At 49.4% G+C, this 25541-nt stretch overlaps 2 protein-coding genes and 1 non-coding gene across 5 annotated transcripts in view; 1 reads left to right on the plus strand and 2 right to left on the minus strand.

Annotated features, from left to right (window-relative positions):
* The window catches only part of FBRSL1 (fibrosin like 1), a 412476-nt gene that overhangs the window by 122207 nt on the left and 264728 nt on the right, over positions 1–25541 (plus strand). The gene's annotated exons all lie outside the window — the stretch shown is intronic.
* Positions 1425–25541, minus strand: part of POLE (DNA polymerase epsilon, catalytic subunit) — a 57205-nt gene continuing 33088 nt past the window's right edge. Inside the window, exons 30-49 of one of the 3 annotated variants that reach the window (XM_065904779.1) lie at positions 22814–23026; positions 22355–22564; positions 21956–22099; positions 20387–20527; positions 20081–20234; positions 19897–20003; positions 19508–19684; positions 19202–19425; positions 18859–19079; positions 18423–18627; positions 17070–17243; positions 16041–16166; positions 14358–14490; positions 12048–12240; positions 10905–11036; positions 10590–10783; positions 4165–4365; positions 3735–3860; positions 3047–3136; positions 1425–2901 (exon numbers count right to left, since the gene is read on the minus strand). In XM_065904779.1, the coding sequence (XP_065760851.1) occupies positions 2788–2901; positions 3047–3136; positions 3735–3860; positions 4165–4365; positions 10590–10783; positions 10905–11036; positions 12048–12240; positions 14358–14490; positions 16041–16166; positions 17070–17243; positions 18423–18627; positions 18859–19079; positions 19202–19425; positions 19508–19684; positions 19897–20003; positions 20081–20234; positions 20387–20527; positions 21956–22099; positions 22355–22564; positions 22814–23026 (3279 nt within the window). In that variant the 3' untranslated portion in view covers positions 1425–2787. Of the gene's footprint in view, positions 2902–3046; positions 3137–3734; positions 3861–4164; positions 4366–10589; positions 10784–10904; positions 11037–12047; positions 12244–14357; positions 14491–16040; positions 16167–17069; positions 17244–18422; positions 18628–18858; positions 19080–19201; positions 19426–19507; positions 19685–19896; positions 20004–20080; positions 20235–20386; positions 20528–21955; positions 22100–22354; positions 22565–22813; positions 23027–25541 lie in introns of all 3 variants that reach the window. The other 2 variants (XM_065904778.1, XM_065904780.1) reach the window with 2 other exon arrangements.
* On the minus strand, positions 8531–8602 carry TRNAC-GCA (transfer RNA cysteine (anticodon GCA)). Its single transcript has one exon. It is a non-coding gene; the product is annotated as a tRNA-Cys (tRNA).

The following is a 25541-nucleotide window of genomic DNA, read 5'->3' on the forward strand; positions in this document are numbered from 1 at the left end:
ACCCAGACCCTCTGCTTGCCTCATAGCTAAGAAATCACACATCTACTGTCCAATAAAACTGTGACCAGAACCTTCTAGCCTCATCTTTGGGGGAGAAGCATCTTGAGCCTCTTGACAAACACATCATGGCAGGTCTTTGCACACGGCGGGTGGTGGGTATGCCTGGTCCTCATCTTCCCCTAGCCTGCCTGGGCACAGTGTGTAGATGCTTCTGCTGCCCCCAAATCCAGTCAGGTTACAATCCGGTCTCATGGGGGGGATCAGTGTGGGGGACACACAGGCTGAGTGCATCCCAACATCTGTCCTTCAGCTTCCTGTAGGCATCATCCCAGACCCCAAACCTCAAAATAGGGGGAAAAGGGTGGTTTGTCTAGAGGAAGGAAGTCAGGAGGCGGGCAATGAGAACTGTACCCAAGGAAGACAACAGCTTAGGCTGACACCAAAATGCCCACCCAGAACCCCATTTAACATGGGGGTGGGGGCCAGGGAAGGAACTGGGTGCTGGAGAACAGGAGTGGACACAGCGGCAGGGGAGGTTGGAGCAGCCGGCACTAGCCGCATCAGGCCTACGGATAATCTGGTTGTGTCCTTGGATGCTACAGTGGTCACTCCGCTCAGCAGCTCTGACACAACTTGGCCGGATGGTGGTTTCAGTTTCCCCAGCAACAGCAATGACCAGTGCACAGGTCTGAGGAGGCATGGTGCCTCCCACAGATCGTTTCACCGTGACCGTCACAAGCAGGGTCAGAGCTGGTCTTCCCACCTCCTGACTGGACCAGTACCACTCACTGGACTCAGCACCACCTCCCCCCAAGAAGCCCCCCTCACCCTTGCAGATCCTCCTGTGCCTGTGATGTCAGCTCCATGGGCCACTGAGGTGCTCAGAGCTCCAGCTCTAGTTTTAGAGAAACTGGCTTTTCCAGTTGGGGCTGGGCTGTAGCTCAAGAATTTGGGTCAGGGGCTCAGGTTTCCCATCCCCCAGCATGAGTGACCCTGGGACCTCCACCACCCCCAAATACCCCCAGCCCCAAAGCTGGCCTCTGAGGGGACCTCTGGGAGCTGTGGTGCCCCTGCCCTGCTGCAGGGGGCACAGGGTGGGGGTGAGCCACACAGCCCCAGCTCCTCACGCCTCTGTGCTCCCCTGGGACTTCTCTGGCTCCGTTTCCAGGAAGGCTGGTGAGTCTTCCTCCTCCCCCACCCAGCCCTAATTTGATTTGCTCTCCATCTGGGGGCTGCCGGGCGCCATCACCTTCCAAGCAGAGTCAAGTTTCCTGCAGTCACTGGACCTGGACGTGCCACTGGGCAGTAGCAATACCCAGCCAACAAACCTAGCCGGACAGATGTCAGCTACTAAGTCTTCTTTCCTCCTTCCTTCCAGAGACCCAGGCGTGAGCACACACACACAGTAAAGACTATAGGAAACGTAGAAGTCAAAATGTAAATTAGGTAACAGGGACAAATCTAAATCAGGCTCCAGAGCCAACAGTGTGACTTCCACTGCCCACCCGTTTGGGTTTCTGAGTTTATGATTTACATTTAATGTGCTTGCGGCCTTGCCAATCTGACTGGTTTTCTTCTGTTTTCAGTCGCATTTAGTTAAAAATGAGGTACAGGCAGTCAGTCTTATGTTCTGGAGTTGCTGGAGGAACAGAGGGAGCAACTCCGGCTCAGCAGAGGGTTGCCCGGGATGCTGGCAGGCAGACTCTCCAACCCAGCTCCATCCTGGAGGGAAAAAGAGCACGGCCCACATCTCTGTGCAACAACAAGGCCCTGAACAAGCTGGTGGTATCACCTTTTAAAGGCGGCACAGGCCAACGACCCTCTTTGCCTCAGGCAGTCAGAGGCTGGGCAGGCCCTTGGGGTCAGAGGTCTTGGACTGATCCAAGGCTGAGAAGAACAACACAATGGCCTCAGTCCTGGTAACACCAGCACCGCTCAGAGCTGAAGGAAAGAACCTAGTGTTGCACATGAAGAAATGCTTTTCAAGAATCCAGGTGCTGACATATGATGTCAAAGTCTGCGATAACGGTGTGCCTCAGCCCCCCTGCGGCCCCAGGCCTCCTGCTGCGGCGGTCCCCCCACAGCGGGTGCAGAGGGAGAGGTGCCGGGCCCCTCTGTGGCTGAGCCCCAGTCTGAGCCCCGCCCCCTACTCAGCCTTCCTGCCCCCAGCCCAGTCTCGCTGCTGTTGATGGGGTGACTGCGCCATATACAAACAGTCTAGCAGACCTCATTCTGACCCTGAATCTCTACAGACAGAGGAACCCAAGCCCCGGAACTCAGTGTATGAGAAACTCCAGGGTGACCGCGGGTTCAGTCAGGATCCCGGGATGCAGCCCACAGGCTTCCAGCGCGGAGTGTAGAACAGCACTACTCCTGGAAGCCGGGGCTGCACACTCCGCTCAGGCGCCCCTTCACCCTGGGTCTGGCTCCCAGCCCTCTTCAGGATCTCAGCTCAAACAGAGGACCTCCGAGGGCAGCTCTGGGCAGCAAAGGCGGGGGCAGGAAGGGCTGGGGCTACAGGAAGGGCCGAGCAGCAGCAGCAGAGTGTGTTTGTCCAGTGAGAAACCAGCCCTGGAGCCTCCTTGTTGGAGACACTTCCTGGGCCTAAAGAGGGCTGCCCTGCTCAAGGCAGGGAACCCCAGAGAGCTGGGAAGTGAAGCCACTTCTTGCGCTGACTGGTTCACGCTTCTTCTGGGCTGTGTGACCTGCTCCCCAAGGGCAGTCCGCCAGGGTGCCTATCTTGGGTGTGGGACATGGGAGCAGAGAACGGGGACACTGCCCAGACTGCTAATGGCCCACTTGGGGGTTCTGAAGCTGCAGCCAATCCAGGGTCTCCTTGAGGTACGACATGCCATAGTGCTGGGCGATGTTCCGGAAGATTCCGATCTGTTCCATGAAGACCTACAGAAATGACCAGTCATAGTGAGACCTAGTCCCAAAGGAGGCACAGGGAGGCAAGGGCAAGGCTCAGAGAGGACAAATGGCCCGGGTGGGGGAGGGAGGAGAGGCGAGGGTGGCAGGGTCGGCTGTCCATGGGAGCCCCCACCTTAGTGTGGATGGTGAGGGAGAAGCCCCCCGCACAGCTGCAGTACACGGCCATGTTGGTCTCCTTCACACCCCGGCACTTCAGGCAGACCTGCAAGGAGAAGCAGCCTGGGTCAGAGCCTCCCCGCCCAGGCCAGAGCCAGCCAGTCGCTTGGCACCAGACAGGCTTTTCACCTCAATTACAAATAAAATCTGAGACGTCATATGGGCTTTATCCAAACATGCCAACTGCTTCCCACACCCTCCCTGGGGACACCTCCCTTGAGTCTGCGGTCCCCTACCCATCACACCAGGCACCAGCTGGTCCCTGCCTGAACCCCAACACCTCCCTGGGTCTTCACTCCCCCATCAAAGGCTGAAAGCTTCCCTCTTTCACACACACACTGCCTGTCAGTTCTTTACTCTGACCATCACTTTCTTGTCTTGTTTACTGTCTGTCTCCCTCAACTAGAATAAGGTCCATGAAGCCAGCAATCGGCCCCTGTGGTGCCCAACAGACGCTGAAAGAGTCAGCTGGGCCCGTGGACGAGGCTGACCCAAGAGGTGTCACCTGGGAGGATCAGGTTACAACTTGAGACTTGCGCACACCTCTCATTTCCTGTGGGTGCAAACTGCTTACTGATGAGGCTTCCCCCTACTGGAGGGGTGGTCAGACTGGTTGCAGACCCAGCACTAGGCCCGCTGCTCACCAGGTCCTGCAGGGTAAAGGCCATCAGCTTCTTCTGTAGGGCTTCCACCAGGGCCATCTCAATGACTGATGAGTCGTAGGCAACCTGACAGTTGGAGCAGAGCCACTGAGGCAGCACGGTCCCATCCTGGACAGACGGGGAAAGGGACAGGTCACCTTCCCTGGTCCCCAGTGCTGAGAAGGGACGAAGGGATTCTCGATGAGAAGTGTGCCACCGCGCTCACAGCTCCAGGGCACACTCACATCTCCACTGTCATCACCCATGTGATTACCAGGAAAAGGTTCTGGCATGTGGCAGCTGAGTGGCCTGAAAAAGGGTGCTTGTTTCTAACTCACATCAGAGTCGGTTGGGGGCCCTGCAGGAACCCCCGATCCGCTGAGGCCTGGATATTCTGACTGTACCAGCAAGGGGCCTGAGGGAGTCGGCCCACCTGAGAGAAGGAGGGGTCTTTGCACAGGTCCAGATCCCGGCAGAAGTTACAGTTGTGGCAGATGACCTCAGGGAGCACGTAGGAACGGCAGGGGTCTCGGAACTGGGCCTCCTCTGAGAACTCGCCTACATCTACCAGGCGCAGCAGATCTCGGTTTAGCTTGTTCACCTGGTTTGTGATGTTGGTGTCCAGAGACAGGACCTGCAGAGAACAGAGCCCATATCAGGGACGGCTCCCAGCCCTCGCTGCGGCTGTCTGGACCAGAAAACCCCGCAGCCAGTTCTTTAAGCTACAGTTTCTCAGAAGCATCTCAACTCTTCCTTTTCCTGTTAGAAGCATCAGAGGTAAGAAGTGCCTTTTGCCCATCAGTGATTCCCCAAGTTAGGGTCACAGGCATGGAGGCACTGCCCCAGGCCTCGGGGTGTCTGGGACACAGCAAAGCATGCTCTACCTGTCACCCTTAGGGACTCCTTCTTCCTCAATGACAGGCAGCCCCAAGTCCACCAGAGCTTTACCATCTCAAATACAAAGGGGCTGACTTCAACCTTCCATGGTGGAGGGATTTCCAGGCCAGCCCAGAGAAGTCCCTGGAGCATACGTGTATGTTACAGCCCATGGTGTGGACATGGGAGGTCCGACTCCCACCGTGGTGCCGGCAGAGCCATAGGGAGTCATCAAGCTTCCTGTCTGTAAATGAGAGGACAGGACCGACATCTTCCCCAGGTCTCTCCCAGCCCTAAAGCTCCTGTCCTAGCACAACATCAAGAGCACAGAACCAAACACCACTTAGGAAATGTCTCTGAGGGCAGTGTTTATGGTCAATGTGAAGCAAAGTGGGTGAATTAGAAAGTATATTTACAATGAGGATCGGTGGCCTATTGGGAACTATTGTTTAAAATATATATACATTATACACGTCCCTTACATAGGGAGAACACTGGACTTAATTAAAAGAGACAGAAAAAAGTGAAAGTGAATTTACCAAACATGAAGGAAGAAGTAATACTGTTCTATACATAGCATCTTCCAGAAAACACAAGAGGGAGAACACGTCTAACTTCACTTGTGAGGCCAGCATCACGCAGGTACCAACACCAGACAGAGACCGTGTAAGATAACTAATGACTGTCATGTGTAGAGGCTCAAGTATCCTCAACAAAAGACAGGCAAATTGAACCCACTGATGTTTTGACCAAGTGGGATTTACCCCCGGAATGCAAGGCTGGATCAACACTAGAAAATCAGTGCAATTCACCAAATCAACAGACTAACGAATAAAAACCAATATGATCATTTCAACTGAGGGAGAAAAAGTCCTTAACACAATTCAACACCCATCCATGATTAAAACTCTCAGGATGGGACTTCCTTGAGGGTCTAGTGGTTAACACTCTGTGGTTCCAAAAACAGAAATATAGACCAATGAAACAAGATAGGAAGTCCAAAAATAAACCCATGCACCTCTAGGTACCTTATTTTTTGACAAAGGAGGCAAGAATATACAATGGGGGCAAAGACAGTCTCTTCAATAAGTGGTACTGGGAAAACTGGGCAGATACATGTAAAAGAATGAAATTAGAACACTTCCTAACACCATACACAAAGGTAAACTCAAAATGGATGAAACACCTACATATAAGACCAGAAACTATAAAACTCTTAGAGGAAAACATAGGCAGAACACTTGATGACATAAATCAAAGCAGGATCCTCTATGACCCACCTCCTAGAGTAATGGAAATAAAAACAAAAGTAAACCTAGTGGGACCTAATTAAACTTAAAAGCTTTTGCAAAGCAAAGGAAAGTATAAACAAGGTGAAAAGACAACACTCAGAATAGGAGAAAATAATAGCAAATGAAACAATTGACAAAAGATTAATTTCCAAAATATACAAGCAGCTTATAGAACTCAATACCAGAAAAACAAACAACCCAACTGAAAAGTGGGAAAAAGACCTAAAGAGACATTTCTCCAAAGACATACAGATGGCTAATAAACACATGAAAAGATGCTCACCATCACTCATTATTAGAGGATGCAAATCAAAACTACAATCACCTCACATTGGTTAGAATGGCCATCATCAAAAAGTCTACAAACAATAAATGCTGGAGAGGGTATGGACAAAAGGGAACCCTCTTGCACTACCGGTGGGAATGTAAATTGATACAGTCACTATGGAAGATGGTATGGAGATTCCTTAAAAAAAACAAAACAGAAATAAAACAACCAGATGACCCAGCAATTCCACTCCTAGATATACACCCTGAGGAAACCAAAATTGAAAAAGACACATGTACCCCAATGTTCATTGCAGCACTATTTACAATAGCTAGAACATGGAAGCAACCTAGATGTCCAACGACAGACGAATGGATAAAGAAGTTGTGGTACATGTGCACAATGGAATATTACTCAGCCATAAAAAGGAACGCATTTAAGTCAGTTTTAATAAGGTGGATGAACCTAGAGTCTATTACACAGAGTGAAGTAAGTCAGAAAGAGGAAGATAAATATAGTATACTAATGCATATATACAGAATCTAAAAAGATGGTTCTGAAGAATTTCTCTGCAGGGCAGCAATGGAGAAATAGACATAGAGAACAGAATTATGAACACGTGGAGAGGGGAGGAGAGGGTGAGATGTATGGAGAGAGTGACATGGAAACTTACATCACCGTATGTAGAATAGATAACCAATGGGAATTTGCTGTATGGCTCAGGGAACTCCAACAGGGGCTCTGTATCAACCTAGAGGGGTGGGGTAGGGAGGGAGATGGGAGGGAGGCTCAAGATGGAGGGGACATATGTATACCTCTGGCTGATTCATGCTGAGGTTTGACAGAAAAATAACAAAACTCTGTAAAGCAATTATCCTTCAATTAAAAAATAAATTAAAAATTTTTAAAAATCCACAAAAAAGAAAAAGACTGCTTCCACTGCAGCGGACACAGATTGGATCCCTGGTTGGGGAACTAAGTACCACATGCTGCAAGATGCGGCCGAAAAACAAACTCACTCTCAGGAAATGACAGTTATCAAGGCACCAAGGAACTTCCTTAATCTGCTGCAGGGTGTCCTCTCAACAATCTACAGAGGATTTTTTTTAATGCAAACTGATATGCTGATTTGAAATTTGTAAGGAAAGGCAAATTAAGTCAAAATAATTTGGAAAAAAGAAGAATAAAGATAAAGCATTCACACTACCTGGTTTCAAAACTTATTGATAAAGTTATAGAAATTAAGACAGTGTGGTGTTTTAGAATAGACAGACATTTAGACTGATGGAAACCCAGAAACAGACCCATATACATACATAGCCAGTTAAATTTTGAAAAAAAAGCACAAACATAATTAGATGGAGAAAGTCTAATTTTTTTAACATATAGTGCTAGAATAATTGGATATGCTTATGCATAAATATGAAAGTGCTAGTCACTCAGTTGTGAGTGACTCTTTGTGACCCCATGGACTGCTGCCTGCCAGGCTCCTTAGTACGTGGATTTCTCCAGGCAAGAATACTGGAGTGGGTTGCTATTTCCCTTCTCCAGGGGATCTTCCCAACCCAGGGATTGAACATAGGTCTCCTGCATTGCAGGCAGACTCTTTACTGTCTGAGTCACTAGGGAAGCCTCAATTTATAACATACACATTGTATAAAAATTAACTCAAAACCTAAAGCGATAGAACTTCTAGAAGAAAACCTAAGAGAAAAGCGTTGTGACCTTGGTTAAAACAAAGATTTCTTAGATATGACATCAAAAGCTCAACGCTTAAAAAGTGAATGATTAAATCAAAGTTAAGATCCACTGCTCATTCAAAAATACTGTCAAAGAAATTTTGAAAAGGCAAGCCAAAGTTTGGGAAGAAATATTTGGAAATCACACATTTGACAAACGACTTATATCCAGAAATATGAAGAACTCTCAAAACTCAACAATAAGAAAAATAACCTAATAACTGGTTCACTTTGCTGTACACCTGAAAGCAACACAACATTGTAAACCAACTGTGCTCCAATAAAAATTATTAAAAAAGGAAAATAATGGGCAAAAGATCTGAACATTTCACCAAAGACACAGAGCAAACACACACAGGAATAAAATCCCCACGTCATTAGTACTGTGGAAAGTGAGAGTGACTTGGTCGTGTCCAACTCTTTGGGACCCCACAGACTATACAGTGCATGGAATTCTCCAAGCCAGAATAATGGAGTGGGTAGCCTTTCCCTTCTCCAGGGGATCTTCCCAACCCAGGGGTCAAACCCAGGTCTCCCATGTTGCAGGTGGATTTTTTACTAGCTGAGCCACAAGAGAAGCCCAAGAACACTGGAGTAGGTAGCCTATCCCTTCTCCAGCAGATCTTCCCAACCCAGGAATCGAACCAGGGTCTCCTGCATTGCAGGCAGATGCTTTACCAACTGAGCTATCAGGGAAGCCCAAGTAGTATTAGGGAAACCCAAGTTTAAAACATGATGATATACCACTACACATCTATTTGGACAGATAAACTTTGAAAATTAACAATGCCAAGTTCCAGTAGGGTGTGGAGCAGTTGGTACTATAGTCACTCACCACCAATGAGAATGCAAAACAGAGCCACTTTACAAACAAACACGATATGACCCAGCAATCCCCCCCTGCTGGGTTTTTACTTAAGAAAAATGAAACTTAGGTTCACACAAAAACCTATATGAGAATGTTTACAGTGGATTTATTGGCAATCACCCATAAGTGCAAACAATCTGAATGCCCTTTAATCTGGGAGCTATGGTTCTCCCATACTATGGAGCACTAGTCAGCAATGGAAAGGAACAAGCAACAACATGGAGGAACCCCAGGTGCATTCTGCTCAGTGAAGGAAGTCAGACCTAAAAGACTACATGACCAGTCACTCCACTCATGTGACATTCTGGAAGAGGTTTCAACGCAGGGACAGAAGACAGACTGGTGGTTCCAGGGATGCAGGCGAGAGGAGAGGTTGAGTCCCAAGGGGAAGCATGGGGAAACTCTCAGGGGTGGAGAATGTTCTGTACCTTGCTGTTGGTGGCCAGTTCACATATCCACATGTGAAAACACAAACAACTGCACTTCACAGAGAAAAATTTAAAAAGTAAATAAATGTAGGGACATTAGGGCTTCCCTGGTGGCTCAGTGGTAAAGAACCTGCCTGCCAGTCTGCGGCCATACCACCCTGAAAGCGCCCAATCTCGTCTGATCTCAGAAGCTAATCAGGGTCTGGCCTGGTTAGTACTTGGATGGGAGAATCTGCCTGCCAATGCAGTACACACCAGTTCAATCCCTGATCTGGCATGATCCCACATGCTGAAGAGCAGTAAGCCCATGAGCCACAGCTAGTGAGCCTGTGCTCCACAGCCCGGAAACTACAACTACTGAGCCCTCGGGCCACAAGTACTGAAGCCTGTGCACTCCAGAGCCTGTGTTCTGCAACAAGAGAAACCACCGTAAAGAGAAGCCTTTGCACTGCAATGAAGAATAGCCCCTGCTCACCTCAACTAGAGAAATCCCAAAGAGCAATGAAGACCCAACACAGCCATAATACATAAAATTTTAAAAATAAAAAACAGAGACAAGACAGATCAGCATGTACCACGGGTGAGGAACTCTGGAGGGTGATGTACGACTCTGTATCCTGACTGTGCTGGTGAATACATGACTGGCTGCCCCATGGAATGCACTCTAAAAATGGTGAATTTCACTGTATGTAAATTATACTTTAGTTAAAAAAAGAACTTAAAAATTCTGAAGCCTACCAAGAAGTTAAAGTGGTATATTAAACCATTTCTTCACCACCATGAGAAGTCACTTGATCACTGTGAAACACAGTGCTGGGAGGTAACTAAATGGACAGTAAAGTGCTCTGTAAGGGACGACGCCTGCCAGGTCCTTATCTGGTAACACTATGCCTCGTTTGAACCAGCCTACCTTTCCCAGAAAGGCATTCAGCGTCCGAGCAAGCTCTCCTCTTAGGTTCCACAGCAGCCTGGACACTGGGTGCCCTGTCCAGTTCCTTGTCTGACCCACCAGCCTCACATGACCTATGAGCTGGCTCTGCCATCCCGCTGCTCACCTGCCCACCTTTCACCAGCACCGCCCTGTCACCCCTCCTCCCAGGGGCTCTGTATCCCCTCTGCCCGGACGTCATTCTTCCGTCAGATCCACCCACTGCCAGGCCCTCTCGGTCCTCGCATGCCAGCCCACGACCCATCAGAGGTCCTCCCTCACCTGCCCCCGCCCTGAACCCCCCTCTCGGCACCTGTGCTCTCTGAGCTCACCTGTGCCCTCCAGGGGAGTGTGAGCTCCGTGAGGACAGGGGTCTTTCCCACAGCAGTCGCACAGACTGGGTGCAGTGGGTGTTTGTGGAATAGAGTGACTTGCACACACGTCAGTGAGTGTCCTCACCTTGCACACATATTTGATGAACTCCAGAGCAGGGTTATTGAGCAGCAGGTGAGAACCGGGGAGGACAGGAAACATTTCCGAGAGCTCAGTAGAGTTCCGAGAGCCTGTGACTTTCTTCTGAATCTTCTGCGTGATGGTGAAGAAGTTCTGAGTGAGTTCGTTTGCCACATAATCTTGTGAGAAGGTGATCATTCCTGGGAAGAGAAGCAACGTGGCGCCTGCTCCCTACCTCACCCGGTGACAAGGACACCCAGGGAAGGAGATGGGGACCCCGAGAAGCACACACTGGCGGCCTCACACAGCAAGGGCGCTCACCGGGAAGGGCTCCGGCCTCCCCCTGGGCCTCCTGGGAGAGCTGGCTGGCTCCCCTCCTCCTCACGGGGGTGCTCCCTGGGGTGCTGCGCCTCAGTTCCTCCTTCATGCTGTGGTACACAGCCACGATGTATGCTGCAGAGAGAGGGCAGGCTCAGGCCACAGGCCACGAGAGGCGGCGATGCCTTGCACATCCCAGAATCCGGGGGTACCCTGTGGCTGGTCCTGCTGCCAGCCAGACGAGGCCGAAATGTCATTACTGGTGATGATTCTATTTGCTGCACTGAGATGAGCCAGAGTCAATTAGAGAAATGGGAACAAGCAGGGCACTCGCTGATGCCCAGGTTCATGCTTAGAGAGACTGTTGCACAGCTGAGGCAGTGAGCACCAACCTTCACACCAACTGGTGCAAAAGAGGGCTCGCCTCGCCACTTGGGGTCAGCACACTTCTCCAAAAACTCCATGGGTCCACTCGTTCCAAAAGAGAACTTGAGAAGGTGAAGAACTCAAATATAAATTGACAGGGGATAAAGTAATCATAAACAGAACTCCCTCTGTTGCTACATACATAGATGTACCTGTATCTATGTCTGCTGACAATTTATGAGGCTCTTCATCAACTGTTCTAATGATTAGTTCTAAATTACAATGGGTGCTTAACTTCTCATTTCTTTTTCACATCAACCTAACTTGGTTTGCAAACACTAAACTTCTATTTCTTTTTTAAAATTTTGATTGGAGTATAGTTGATTTACCATGTGGTGTTACTAATGACCATTAATGCCTTTAGCCTCAAATGAAATATAAGGGGTTTCTCACACTAGAAGTTGAGCCTCAGAGACCAGCCAGTGGGGCAGTTGATTTAGGAAGTATCTAAACTCCTCTACATGGGATCTCCTTTAGTCACTCTAAGTGTATCATGCACAACCTCGGGGGCAGGACTATGAAGCTTTTGTGATGCCCCAGGACAGCCTTCCTCACCGTGGGGCTCAGTGAGAGGTCTGGCGCCTGGGCAGAGCCCGAGGGTCTTCTTTCTGCCTCTCACGGTGCTGTGTAGCCAGGGCATGCACACTGGGCATGCTCCCAGCAGGGCCACATTATTCCCACTGCACAACTCAGATGTGATGGTGAGTGTGGACCACTCACCTGAAACAATCATGAGGAAGTAGCTCTGGCAGGAGGCTGCCTGGGGCAGGAACTGCAGGATGTTCCAGTTGTTTTCCAGCAAGTCCTCAACATCCAGCTCCTGTGCGCCTCCCTCATCCTCCTTCTCCTCCTCGTCCTCATCCTCCTCCTCCTCAGGATCCCCCCGGTCTGCTCTGCCCTCTTCTGGGGAGTCCTGCTTTGACACAAAGACAATCCCAGTAACGTCTGCCCACAGCGGCATCGCATGGTGGGGAGTGTCCCAGTGGAGCCTGGGTCTGTCTTATGTCCTGTTCATCTAGTCGTTCTAGCCCCCGAGCCCAAGAGATTCCTGCAGGATGGCTGCAAAAACAAGGTCATGTACAGAATGTGCCTGGTGTGAAGACACACTCAGTACACCACTGACTGTTACTTTCATTTGCTGTTTCACAGGATTCACTTTAAAATTATTCAATTCCCACTTCTCAGGAAGGGAAGAATCAAGGGTGCTTCCTGGGTGCCCACCTCTCTTGTTGAGTTCCGGATCTCTTCCTGGGACGGCCACAGTTGTTAGTACTAAGCCTTAGGTAGGCTGATAAAGAGTCCAGGACCCTCAAGTAGGAGAAAGGGGTCTGTGGCTCTCAAGGAGAAGCAAAGGACAAACAATTTTTTCTACACTGCTTTGTCTTAGTCAATATAACAATGTATCTTGTTCCTTAACAAGAGCCTTCTGACTAACCTTGTTATCTTAAGACATGTGTTATGGGAGTGGGTCTGGTAAGACCTCTCTATTGTTAGCTCTAATCCTATTATCTTCTACTGAGGGAATGGGTCTGGTAAGATCCTTGACTGTAATAAAGTATATAGCTCCCTTGCTAAGCATAGCGAGGGGGGCACTCTCCACTCCCCTTCTGATGTCTATGTCAGAAGCTTTCTCTGTCCCTTTTTCACTTTAATAAAACTGTTACACAAAAGCTCTTGAGTGATCAAGCCTAGTCTCTGGTTCTGAAACTAAATGTTCTTCCTTGGAGATCACGAATCTGACATCGTAAGCTATTAGTTCTACCAAAGATCTAGTTCTGGTGGATGTCCCCCCCATCTCCCGACTAAGGTCCCCTTTCTATACAGCACCTTTCATTTCAACACCTGAACTCTGACAGCCACCATCCTTATTAAGAGCGGCAACCACTCCTGCCTTCCCCCATTCGTCTACATGACCTGCACTTCCTTCCCTTGCACGTGGTCTCAGTGACCCTCCCAACCCCAGCACCATGGGCAGCCTTTGTTTCTGGACTGCTCTCAGCAGACGGCAACTTCCTTCTGGGGGTGCTCTTCTTTTGACACCTGAGGCCCCACCCCCCTCAGCTCCCCCACCCACTGGTAGCTTCTCCATGGGTACCTGTCCTGGGGGAGTTGTCCTCTCAACTCATACTTACCCCCAGGTGATCTCATCAGCCCCAATTGCCAGGCTCACAGATGACCCCAAGTTTCACCCCCCTCCCAAGATGCACAGTCACTACACGACCCTTGCAGCTCCACCTGTGCATATTAAGCAAACAATAGGGGCAGCAAACACCACGTGCCCCAGATAAGCACAGCTCCCTTCTTCCCACACTTGCTCTCTTGCCCCGTCCATTGGGGTTCACATATCCAGGCACAGCTCCCTTACACCCAACCTACACACACCTGTGTCCCAAGCATCAGCCCACTGGCCTGTCTACACTTCCTTCAATACCCACCTGAGTCCTTCTCCCTGACTCTACCTTACCCTGCATCCTCCTCTGGGCCGACACTAACTGGGCTCCACTCAGACCTTGACCTCCTGCAGTAATGTCCACTCAGGACCCAAGTGGAAGTCAGGCCCTGACACTTGCCCCTTCAGAATCTCCCCATCAATAAAAGCCAAGTCTCCATCACAGCCCTCAGGCCCAAGTGGCCTGGTCCCAGCCAGCTCTTTGTCCACATCTGTGACCACTGTCCCTGCCTGGACCATAACTCAAGGCAGCTTCACATCTCAGTCCCTTCACCTCCTCGGAGGACTCCTAGACCCCCAATTCACATTGGTGCCTACCCTAGGGCTCACTCTCTGCCCCTACCAGCTCTGTCTACTCTGAGCCTTTACTGTTGTCAACACTGCTGTATGTATCTACTTGTCTGCTTGTTCGTGATCCTTTCCCTCACAGACTTCATGATGTTTACTGCTGCATGACTGGGGTCAAGAACCGTGCCTGGAATTCGGCTTGTGACCATCAAGTGTGCACTGAAGGGACAACGTGGACCCTTCAGGTTGCTTCAGATTCCACCCTCAGCTCGCCAAGACTGGTTACCTCTTACCTGTCCACAGTGAATCCTAGATGGAACAGTTCCTTTGATTCCACCGTAATTACAGGGATCCATCCAGAGAAGAAATTCCCAGCATCGAGAAAAGGAAATTGTCAAAGAATGGAAGATCTCTTTAGAGTGGATGCTAAAAAGAAACAAGAGAGAGAAATTGCTTAAATGAAACCAAGAGTCTTCCCCTTTTACTCTACTTTCCTTTTTTTTATTATCTGTTTACTCTCTACTTATTTAAAAATGAATTTAAAGTGGATTCGCATTTTATTATCCCTCAAGCTTCCTAGGGAAAATGATAAACATAGTATTAAGGAGACATCTGAGTTAACCAGGAGGGGGAAACAGGGACCAGTACTGAGAGAACGACAGGTGAGAACCCCTGGGAGTTCTCAGTTCCGCAGAGGGAACCCCAGGGAGTACTGAGCTCGTCCTCCAGCACTTAGCAGAGCACAGATCACACTCATGTGTGAGAAAATCACACCAGCCTCGTGTACCTGCTCCTACCAGTGTCAGAGCCTCATACACAGGGGCATATGGGGCTGTGCTCACCGAAGTCTTGCTTCAACAGAGGTAATAATGAGCCGAAGACTAAACATTGCTCTGACTCTGACTATAAATCTCAATAAATGCCCAAAAGGATCAAACTGTTTTCAAGTGACATGAAGCTCAAGAATATCTACAGGAATGCAAAAGTAGCCAACAGACAAGCCACGATTCTAACATCTGGTCTCCAGTCCTGTACCACCAGGTGTGCGAAGAAGCAGAGAAACACAACAAATGGGAAGAATCTATCAGCTAAAAACGAATCAGAGTTGACATAGATATTATAATGAGCAGAAAAGGACATTAAAACAGTTATAATTGTACAGTTATTACAACTGCATTTCATGTGTTAAAAAAAAGCTAGAAGGAAGACTGAACATGTTAAGCAGACTCTAGAAATGTAGGAGACCCAAATCAAGCTTCTAGAGATGAAAACTGTTGTGTCTGAAATGAAAATATACTGGATGGGATTAATGGCAGATAAAACACTAGAAGATCAGTGAACTTAAAGATATAACAACAGAAACTTATCTAAAAAGAAACACAAAGAGGAAAAAAGGACTTCCAAAAAATATCTAGCTAGGGGCTTCCCTGGCAGCTCAGTGGTAAGGAATTTGTCAGACAACACAGGAGACGTGGGTTCCATCCCTGGTCAGTAAGATCCCACACGCTGCAGAGCAACTAGGCCCATGTACCACAACTACTGAGCCTGTGGTTTAGAACCTGAGAGCCACAACTACTGAGCCCATGAGCCACAACTACTGAAGCTGGTGCACCCTAGAGCCTGCTCCACAACAAAAGAAGCCACTGCAATGAGAAGCCGGTGCACCACAACCAGAGAGTAATGCCCCTCTCTGCAACTAGAGAAGAGTCCGAGCAGCAATGAAGACCCAGCACAGCCAAAATAAATAAATAAAAATAAAATCATATATATATATATATATCCATCTGCAATTCTATGCCCAGCAAAAGTATCTTTCAAAAGCAAAGGTGAAATAAAGGCATTTTCAGATACCCAAAGGCAGAAAGAATTTGTTACCAACAGAGTCACACTACAAGATATGTTAAGGAAGCCTGTTAGCAGCAGGTAAATGGAGCAGATGAGAACACGGGCAAACGGAGGGGCAGGAACGCTGACACCTGTTGGTGATGTACTCCACGTAGGCCAGGGCGTCCTCCACCCGCCGCTTCTTGGTGCAGAGGATGATGCGGTTGAAGTTGGCATAGACGACCGATGACCCCAGGCGCTTGAACTCAGCAATGAGCCTGCAGACCAAGTTCAGAATCAAAGGCCAAGACACCACAGAGAAAACAGTTAATGGTCCCGAAGCAGAACATATACCTAGAACCCAGAAGCAACAAAGAACAAAGCGGTCTGCATGGCCAAACCCTACCATAGACAAAACCATAGATAAAGATAGGAAAAAATCTGGAACTTATATCACAGAAAAATGGTTACCTTTTATCTAGAAAGAACTCATACAGATCAATGAGAAAAACACAAAACAAAACTACGGAAAAATGGTCAAAGGAAGTCCAAATTCATTCATAATTAGGACTGCAAATTAATGGTATAACGAGAGAGCATTTTATCCCATCAGGTTGTTGGTGGGGCTTGGCATGGGGACACGCATTCCCAATCTGGTTCCCAAGCGCTGGGAGTACAACCAACTGTACAACCTCTACAGGGAGCTGACAACATTGATTCAAATTAGCATTTACCACTCTCGATTTATCTGAAAATATCCATCAGACTTGCAGCAGTGTTACTTCCTGGAGATTATTCTAGACATGTTTGCATGACCTAATGCACAAGACCATTCCTTGGTTGGTTACTGTGACAACAAAAGTTATGGAAGCAGCCGAAACATCCATTAGTGTGGTACATCCACACATAGCTCTTCAAGACCTATTGTTAACGAAGGCAAGCAAGGTGCAGAATGATAGGCACAGTGTGTAATGACTTACAAAAAAGCAGCAGAGACTCTGCACCATACAGAGTGTCTCTGGAAGCTGCGATGGCAGCTAAGCTCTTCCTGGGCCCCATCTGATTGCTATGGACCACTAGCCTAGAAGTGGGCTCTTGATCCGGAGGTGCTGACTAGCCATCTTTCTGGTTTGGGGACCAAGGGATCAGCAAGCCGGGAGAAAGCCACTGGCGGCACTCACTGCAGGAAGAGCTTCTTCATCATGCTGTGCAGCGTGCGGTGCAGGGCGGGGTCGTGCAGCAGTGAGGATGGCGACCGGAGCCAGCGGTAGAAGTGCATCACCTGGTTGTCAGCGTAGACGTTGCGGTACTGCGTGATCTCCTTCACCCAGCCCACCACCATGCTCTTCAGGATCCTGCAGGAGGGGTTCAGAGGGTGCCCCCCACTGTCGCTGGCACCAGCTCCTCACCATTCTGCTGTCGCCTCTGCACCCTCCTTCTCACTGACCAGACTCCATTCCTCGCCCCTCTGTAACTCATCCACACCCCTGACTCAACACCACCTTTCTGGCTTTTCCAACAGAGCCAGGACAGAGCTAAGAAGATGCGGGTGCCCTTCAAGGAGGCACCTCATTGCTGCGAGAACCAGGAAGAGACTCACAGCTGAGACCTCAAGGGCCCCCTCTCCCTTGTGCCAGTCTGGGTCCTAATGAACAGCTTCATCACAACTGCTCCTGGTTAAATCGCCCCAGATGGCTCTGCGAACAGCATCACAAAGCCAGTGTGATAGTTCTGTCACCCACAGTCTGACCACACCACCTTTCAGGACTGAACTGGCTGCTTCTTTGCCCAAACAACCCTTGGCCCTGACCACACCATGTGCATTTTGGCTGCTGAGGCTTTCTTTCCACAAGTCCCCTGGCCTGAAGCCCCCTCCCTCCAGTTCTGTCCTCTTTCTGTGAGAAGGCAACAGGGTGGCAGTTGTAGAAAACAGTTTTGGAACCACAAGACTTGCTCTTGAACACCAACCATTCCCCTCAGCTGCACCATGATGACAAGCCTGGGCCTCAGTTTCCTCATCTCTACAATGGGCGACAGCCATCCTGCCTAGTGGGGCTATGAGAGCACATGCTCCCTGCCCGTGCCACCACTGCAGTTCTCTCCCGATACCCCTGCCCTGCAACTCGCACCACTTTCTGTGTGGCTTTACCCATGTTCATGTCCGGCTGTGCACCCCACAGCAGGTGCTCGGCGAACACCCACACTCAAGTAAATTGGCGACTTCCTGCAGGCACACCTCCGGCCATAGGAAGCGGGCCAGAAGGCAGCACATGGAACTGTCACTGGTACGTGGAGGGAGGCACTTGTGAGTGCCGGCTGTGAGTGAAGGAAGGAGCCTGGCCCTGTGCTGGTTTCTGACCGGGCAGAGGGAAGCCCCACTGACACTGACTTAGCTCTCAGTTTCCAAAACGACAGAGGATAAAGGGATTTCTATTGCTCCCTCTAGAGGCAAACTGTTGTTCTGCCTTTGGAGAGCCGAGGGTACAAGAACAAAAGGGCAGGTGATATTCTCAGGGTGGCAAGCTCCTGGGTACCTAAAGGTGTTGGAGCAGAGGGCCGTCTCATCGTAGCTGGCAGGGGCGCTGGCGGCCTGATTGCCCGTGATCATGTCTTCCAGGGAGGCCTGCTGGATCACATCGAAGCTGATGCCAATGCTGTCGGCCCCCTCCATATCATTGACGTGGTGAGACTGCAGGATGGTGTTGACGGCCAGGTTCTGAATATCCAGTTCCACGCACACTACACATAAACATCACCGCTTGTGCACTGACCCCTCCTGGGTGTGGAGCCCGATCCCAGCAAGCACCATCTCAGAAAAATTACTGCTGCTTGAGGCAGCTGATTGCACAGCCCACACCTAGAGGCCCCTGCAGGCTCAGCTCCCAGCTCAATACACCTGAGTGCTCCCACCAGCCCAGAATGGCAACAAATAGCAGGAACAGCACTCCCCGGTGTGCCCTGCCCACCCACCTGTGGAGTAACAGCCGGAACTGTTGATCTCCACAGGGGCTTGATCATCGAACTCCATGACAAGCCTGTTGTCGTCAGCCTCCTTCCCACCCAGGTCAGGGCGTGACGTAGGAGACAGCCAGAGCAGGTGGTTGTGGCGCTGGAGGTGGCGGGCAAAGAAGAGGTCGGAGCCAAAGGTAGAGATGTCCTCAGGCAGATTCCCAACGGGGACGTGGAAGTACCTGCAGGGGCACGAGGTCAACCCCAGGACTTGAAAATGACTGGGGAATGCCTTCTTGCCCCCAGAGACCAGTGAGGCCAGCGACAACCAAGATGGCCAGAAGCACCCCTCCCCTTGGCCCACCTGCTCATCTCGAAGGCCTGTGACAGACATGTGTCCAGGTTGAGGTAGTGGCGGATCATGCGCCGGGCTCCATGGCGCTGCCAGTCCAGGACCCCGTAGCTGATTTTGTCAGCCACGCGGACAGGCACCAGCGGGAATTCCTCCAGGACAGGGATCTCGCCAGCCAGCCTCTTCAGCTCCCAGTTAGACTGAACAGCAATGAGAGTCGGCCCACGGCGCTCCTCCTAAGTACAGGGAAGGAAGCAGTGAGGGGGACCAGGCCCTGGGGAGGGGGCTTTCACAGCATAGGACCACAATGGCACTCACTTTGTAGGTCAACAGGAAGCGTTGGATGGCTCTGCAGACAGTCTTTAAGTCTGTTTCAGCACGAACTTCAAAAGCGTGTTTTTCTGGGGGCAGGAGCTCGGGGCCCACTTTTTCCAGCAGGAGGCTGTGCTCGGCTGAGTACAGGGCGTTGAGGCTGGGCATCTGGTTGCTTCGCACCTAGACAAACAAGGGCTGGGTCAGCTGTCTTCCCGCGGGGAAGCAGGGGCAGCCCTGCGAGTGGACACAGGCAGCAGGGCTACCTCTGCAGATCTACTTGTCACTCTCGCAAGAACAAGGCAGTGGTGGGAGGGAAGGGGGAGTGGGAGCTTCCTGCCTGGGCTCTATGCCTCCCCCAGTGAGGCTGTCCCATGGCCTGGCCCGGGACTCACGGTATCCAGCACAAACACAGCCGCCTTGCGCTGTGAGGGCACGAAGATGCCGAAGAGAGCCTTGTGGCCCTGCGCGTGGTGGTACAGGTAGATGTGGCGGATGCTCCCTGCAGGAGGACATGGCCCGTCACCCTGGGACGTGCAGGAGGTAGGGCCAAGCGAGGGCGGCCGGCACATGCCATACCTGGTTCCAGATAGCTGAACTGGGCCAGGGAGCGCATTTCCAGCTGCTCAAGAGTGAAGGTTTCTGCTTCCCAGCCTGAAAGGTGCCTCACCAGCTGTTTATTGACCACACACACGCAGCCCAGCTGCACCAGGGCCCGAAAGACTAACGGAACCTGGAAGAGGGGCAGACGGGGCTGTGTGAAGGCCGACGGGGGAAGGCAGAGGCCCAGCTGCTGCTGCCGGCCTGTCCATGCCTCAATTGGGTTTGTTTCCCTCTATTCCATTTAGGTGGATCCTGGCACCATTCAGCTGGGAAAATAATCACCTGAGTCTCATACACGCCTTCGATATCTGGCGCCGCCAGCTCAGTGTTGATCTCGTTGATATGTTCTTGGTACATGTCCTCTGGCACCGAGTACTCGTAGAGGTTGTAGACCATGTTGGAGCGAGGGAGGACTCGATTCACCTGGTGACACCATGTGACAGTGACCTCACCCCACAAGTGAGCTAAGTGGTAACGTTTGTTACAATGCACAGGCAAACACACGTGCCCACACTCTTACACACATACATGCATTGTTTAAACAGTCCTAGGATGTCTGCACACAACCATAGAGTAAAGTCCTATAGCCCATTTCTCCCTCTCAGTAAAATTAAAAGGTCTGGGCCTAGCTTTAAGAACCCGCTTGAGGCTTCTAAAAAGTAGACAAGTTCCCAGACTGTGAGGGGCAGGTACTCCTGCTACATTTTCCTCTGTTCTCTCCTGGGTGTAACCTAAGGGTGCAGGAAGCAAAAATCCAGAGAGAAACTATGTTTTCCGGGACAGAAGACTAGGAATGGAACCCCTGTCCAGCCAGAGTGTGAGTACTTGGCGAGGAGGGAGCAGGAGAGGGGTGCCCCAAGGGGAAAACACCTGAAAAGGAAGGATGTTCTCCTACTCACTTATATTACACACATCTAAGAAAGTTATAGAATCCCAGATCATCTGTTCTGTTGCCCACTCCTTCCCTGTCCTCTTCCAGGATCCACATTCTGCTGAATCTTCTGATCGGAACTGGATTTCACCTCTTCCAGAAGCATCCTCTGTCCAGCTGCCAGTTACAAATACTCTAGTCTCATCTCCTCAATTAGATGTCACCCTGTTCATCGAATTTCAGTACCAGCCAAGAAATGTGCTCATTTGCTCAGTAAATGATCCCTGGGCAGAGCTAACTGGGAGCGTGGATGGAGACATCGGGCAAGAGCCTCAGAGGACACCCCAGCTGAAAGGAGGACTACCTGCTGTAGGATTCCACACATGTGAAATGTCCACGACAGGCTAACCTAGAGGCAGAATGTGGACCAGTGCTTACTGAGGGCTGGGAGAGGGGAAAGGCTGCTAAGGGGCTGGGGTTTCTTAGTGGGGTGATGAAAACGTTTTAAGGTTGACAGGGGAGATGGCTGCATAACTCTGTGAATACACTAAAAGCCAGAGTCGTATACTTTGAGTGAGCTGTATGGCACGTGAATTATACCCTAATAAAGCCGTTCACATCAGAAGCAGTTACGGAGACAGAGCCTGCAGCTTCTGACAAATGTCCACCTAGTCCATTCCCTGTTACATGGACGACAGATGCAAGAGACGGTCCACCAGGACAATGATGCCCGCAGCTGCCTCACTGAGCATTCACTCAGCGCTTCACAGCGTCATTGCAACTAATTTTTGAAGCATCCCAAGAAGGTTCTCAGGAGAGATGGAGGCACCAGAACACCTTGCTCAAGGTCACAAAGCTCACGTGGTCTTTGTATCTGCAAAGCCTGAATCAGTATGTGGCCTCTGCCATAGTGGAGGCAATCTCAGAGGCTGAGCAGGCAGCTAACCTCAGTGACCAGAAACAAGAGCTGCCCCCCATACCTTCCGATAGGAAGGTCCCTCCTCCACTTTGGCCACTCGCTGGTTCACGTAGAACACCCGGGGAATGTTCAGCTTGATGCAGTACAGGTCACTGCCGATGACAGCCCATACCCTGAACAAGCCAGCCTGACTGGTCTCACTGATCTGAAAGGAAACACAGATCGTATAGCACTCCATGTCTCACCCTGTCACAGAAAGCACTCAATACCTGTGCACAGGCCATCTCCCAGGTGGCCTCCAGCACCAGCTCCTTTACAGAGGCACACAGGTAAAGCCCCGCCCCTTCTGCCCCATTCCAAACCAGGTCCCCAGGATCGTGAGCTGGTCAAATACCCCTTCCCATCAGCCATGCTCCTGCCCTCAGGGGTGTCCTGCCCTCCCTCTGATCACTGTCTGCACCTGCACAATCTGCCACGGAAGGTCCAGAATGCTGCGAGCTGTTCTTCTAAAGAAGCCCCCCAGTCCTGTGGAGGGCCCCTCTCGGATGGCCCCAGGTCTTGGTGCTCCCTCTGCCCCCTCCAGATGCCGCCTCTTCTTGTGAGCAAGGCGCTGTTGAGCCTGCAGCCGCCACTTCTTCTTGTGGAACTGGAGCCAGACCAGCCACTCTTCCTGGGACAGGTCAAGAGGAGGAGACGGAAAACAGAGCTGAGCACACAGTAAAACAGAAACATCCTTCCACAGCAACCAAACCTCACAGCTCCCAGGCTCTGTCAGATCCGGGCACATCACACCAACTTCCTCAGGCCCCCACACTACTCGGCAGACCCCCCAGGGAGATGGCTTGTCACAGGTCAGGCCTGACCAGCATCCTTGCTCCCCTCTCCCACCAGCCACTCCAGACTCCCTGAGAATTCTTGCCTGGGTGGTTCCAAGTGCCGGAGGCTGCCCCAAAACTTCCTGCCAGGGCATCGTCAGCTCCAGGTCCTGCGACCCCTCTTGCCTCTCACAGTGGATACGCTTTCTCTTGGTAGCAATGGGCACTGCCGAGTGCAGTGGCTTCGTGAGGCCAAAGTCCTCCATGTCGGGGGAGCCAAGGCTTTGGGTACCTTCTGAAGCTTGGGCCATGCCCACCTGCAAAGATCCAAAGGAGCCTTAAAATAGCTCTCTCTTGATAAATTTCCCTTCCAGAAACCCACCAAAAGTGAACTCCTAAATAAGGTAAAATACTTGAACACATTCATTTACAGACTAACCTATTCTTTTAATATTTTAAAAAATCCATTTATTTGGCTATGCCAGGTCTTAGTTGTGGCATATGTGATCTTTTTAGTTGCAGCATGCAAACTTTTAGTTGTGGCATGTGGGATCTAATTTCCTGACCGGGGATGGAATCCGGGCCCCCTGCATTGGGAGCACAGAGTCTTAGCCACTGGAACACCAGGGAAGTCCCAAACTAATCTATTTATAAACTTATAACAGTGAAAAGGTCAGAAAGAAAAGGTCACTCGGGTACCACCATTACGAAGTGAATGTTATATTTTTCTGTGTTTGCTCCAGAACCATCTCCTTTTTATAAAGAAATATTGTGAAAAAATAAACAAATAAAAGAAATATTGTAAAACATAGGTAAAGGACCCCTCTTTCTCAAGCCCAGCCCCCAAGTGTCTATCACTCCCCGCACATTTTGTACTTTTACTCCGAAGCTATAAACCCATAAACTGTTCCTTTAAGCTGTAGTTTTATATGAATAGAGGCACATGGTACACATACTGTGATTTCCTTTCTTTACTCAATGATACATTTTTGAGATTGATCCCTGTTGATACATGTTGACACTGTACATTCATTCTAACTGTAGAATACTCTATTATGCATATAAACCAACTGATCTATCCATGACATTCTAAAATGAAGAATGGTTCATTTCCACTCTTTCAGAACCAGAAACTGGGTTCAACAACCATCTTTCACATGCTGCCTGAAGATCTTGTGCTCACACGCCCACCAGAAATACAGACAAGCTCCTACTTCCCCACGTGTTAACACTTAATGTCACCACACTCTTTTTTTTTTGCTGTGATGTGGTATCTAAATATTTGATTTTGTGTTTACCTAATCGACAGTGGGGTTGACCCTGGGGTAGATAGTCTTCTAAAACAACCCCAACTCCAGGTGTTCATGCCCTGTATGACTCTCTCCTGAGTATGGGCTGGACCCAGTGACTGACCTGCCTCTAATGAAGAGATTACAACAAAAGTGACAGGATGCCATTCTGAGACTAGATTATAAAATACAGTGACCTCTGCACTGCAGGCACCCTCTCTGGCTGGTACCTAGGGCCTGCTCTGGAGTCAGCCGTTAGGCTGTGAGCTGTCCTGTGGAGAGGTCAGTGGAGCCAGGAACGAGGATGGCTCGACCAGAGTGAGCTTGGGAGCACATCCCTCACCACCTGCTGGGGAGGTCTTCATGTGGGAGCACAGCCCCGGCTGACACCTGACTGCTGTCTGCGGAAGACCCTGGGCCAGGGGACCTGGATAAGCTGTGCCCAGATTTCAGACCCACAGGGCTCAAGAAGTGCAAGATAATAATAATCCCATGATATTTAAGTTGCCAGGTTCTGGGATCACTTGCTACACAGTAAATAGCAAAATAACATATGTTTATGGACCATTTCTAACTTTGTACATTTCAAATATCTTCTTTGAATTGTGACTTTTCTCTTTGTTTTATGGTGACTTCTGTGCTAGAAAAAGTTTGATTTTTAATTACAAAAGTAACGAACACCCATGTTCTTATAACACAAATTCAATAAATACCAACATTTTGCCTTTCTTGTTTCAGACTACAGAAAATTTACATTTTAATTAATTGAATTTATTGGTCTTTCCTTTTTCGATGTGTGTTTTTTAGGTATGACTTAAGAAGCCCTTTCTACCCCAGCATCATAAAGATAGCCTCCTGTGCTTTTTCCCCAAAGAATTCTCTTTTTTCAGCTTATGTCTTTATTTGGAATTTGTCTTCATACTCAGTGTGAGATAGCTACTTTCTTAAAATATGAAAAAACATTTCCCCCAGCATTATTTATTGAATAAGCACTCTATTCTCCCTAATAGTGTATAACATTACCTCTGTGATAGACCAAGCTCCCAGGTGCATTGGGATAGTTTCTAGGGTCCCTATTATTAGTTCCACTGTTACATGGTCTTGCCTTAATAAGAGTGAGTTTTATTACACATTAAGATAAACCTCCCGTTTTTAATCTTCAAAATTGTTTTCGTTTTTCTTATCGTTATTCTTCACATGAATTTTAGGATTGTCACGTTCCATCAAAAGCGTTTTTGCAGATATTTTAACTGAAATTACACTGAATTTTACAAATTACCTTGGGACAAATCACCCCAAGGATTCTAATATTGAATCTTTTCATTCATGAACATGGTATATCTCCTTATTTATTTAGGTGAATTTCTCTACTCTTCAGTAAAGTTGTATAATTTTTTTCCATAAAAGTTTCCCACACATTTTGTTACTATGATTTATTCCTTGGTATATTATTTGCCATCATTATAAACAGTACCTTTCAAACAATACTTTCTAAGGAATTCTCTACTGGTCCAGTGGTTAAAACTCTGTGCTTCCTTTGCAG

This window comes from Muntiacus reevesi, chromosome 13, assembly GCF_963930625.1.
Source record: "Muntiacus reevesi chromosome 13, mMunRee1.1, whole genome shotgun sequence".
Classification (NCBI taxonomy): domain Eukaryota; kingdom Metazoa; phylum Chordata; class Mammalia; order Artiodactyla; family Cervidae; genus Muntiacus; species Muntiacus reevesi.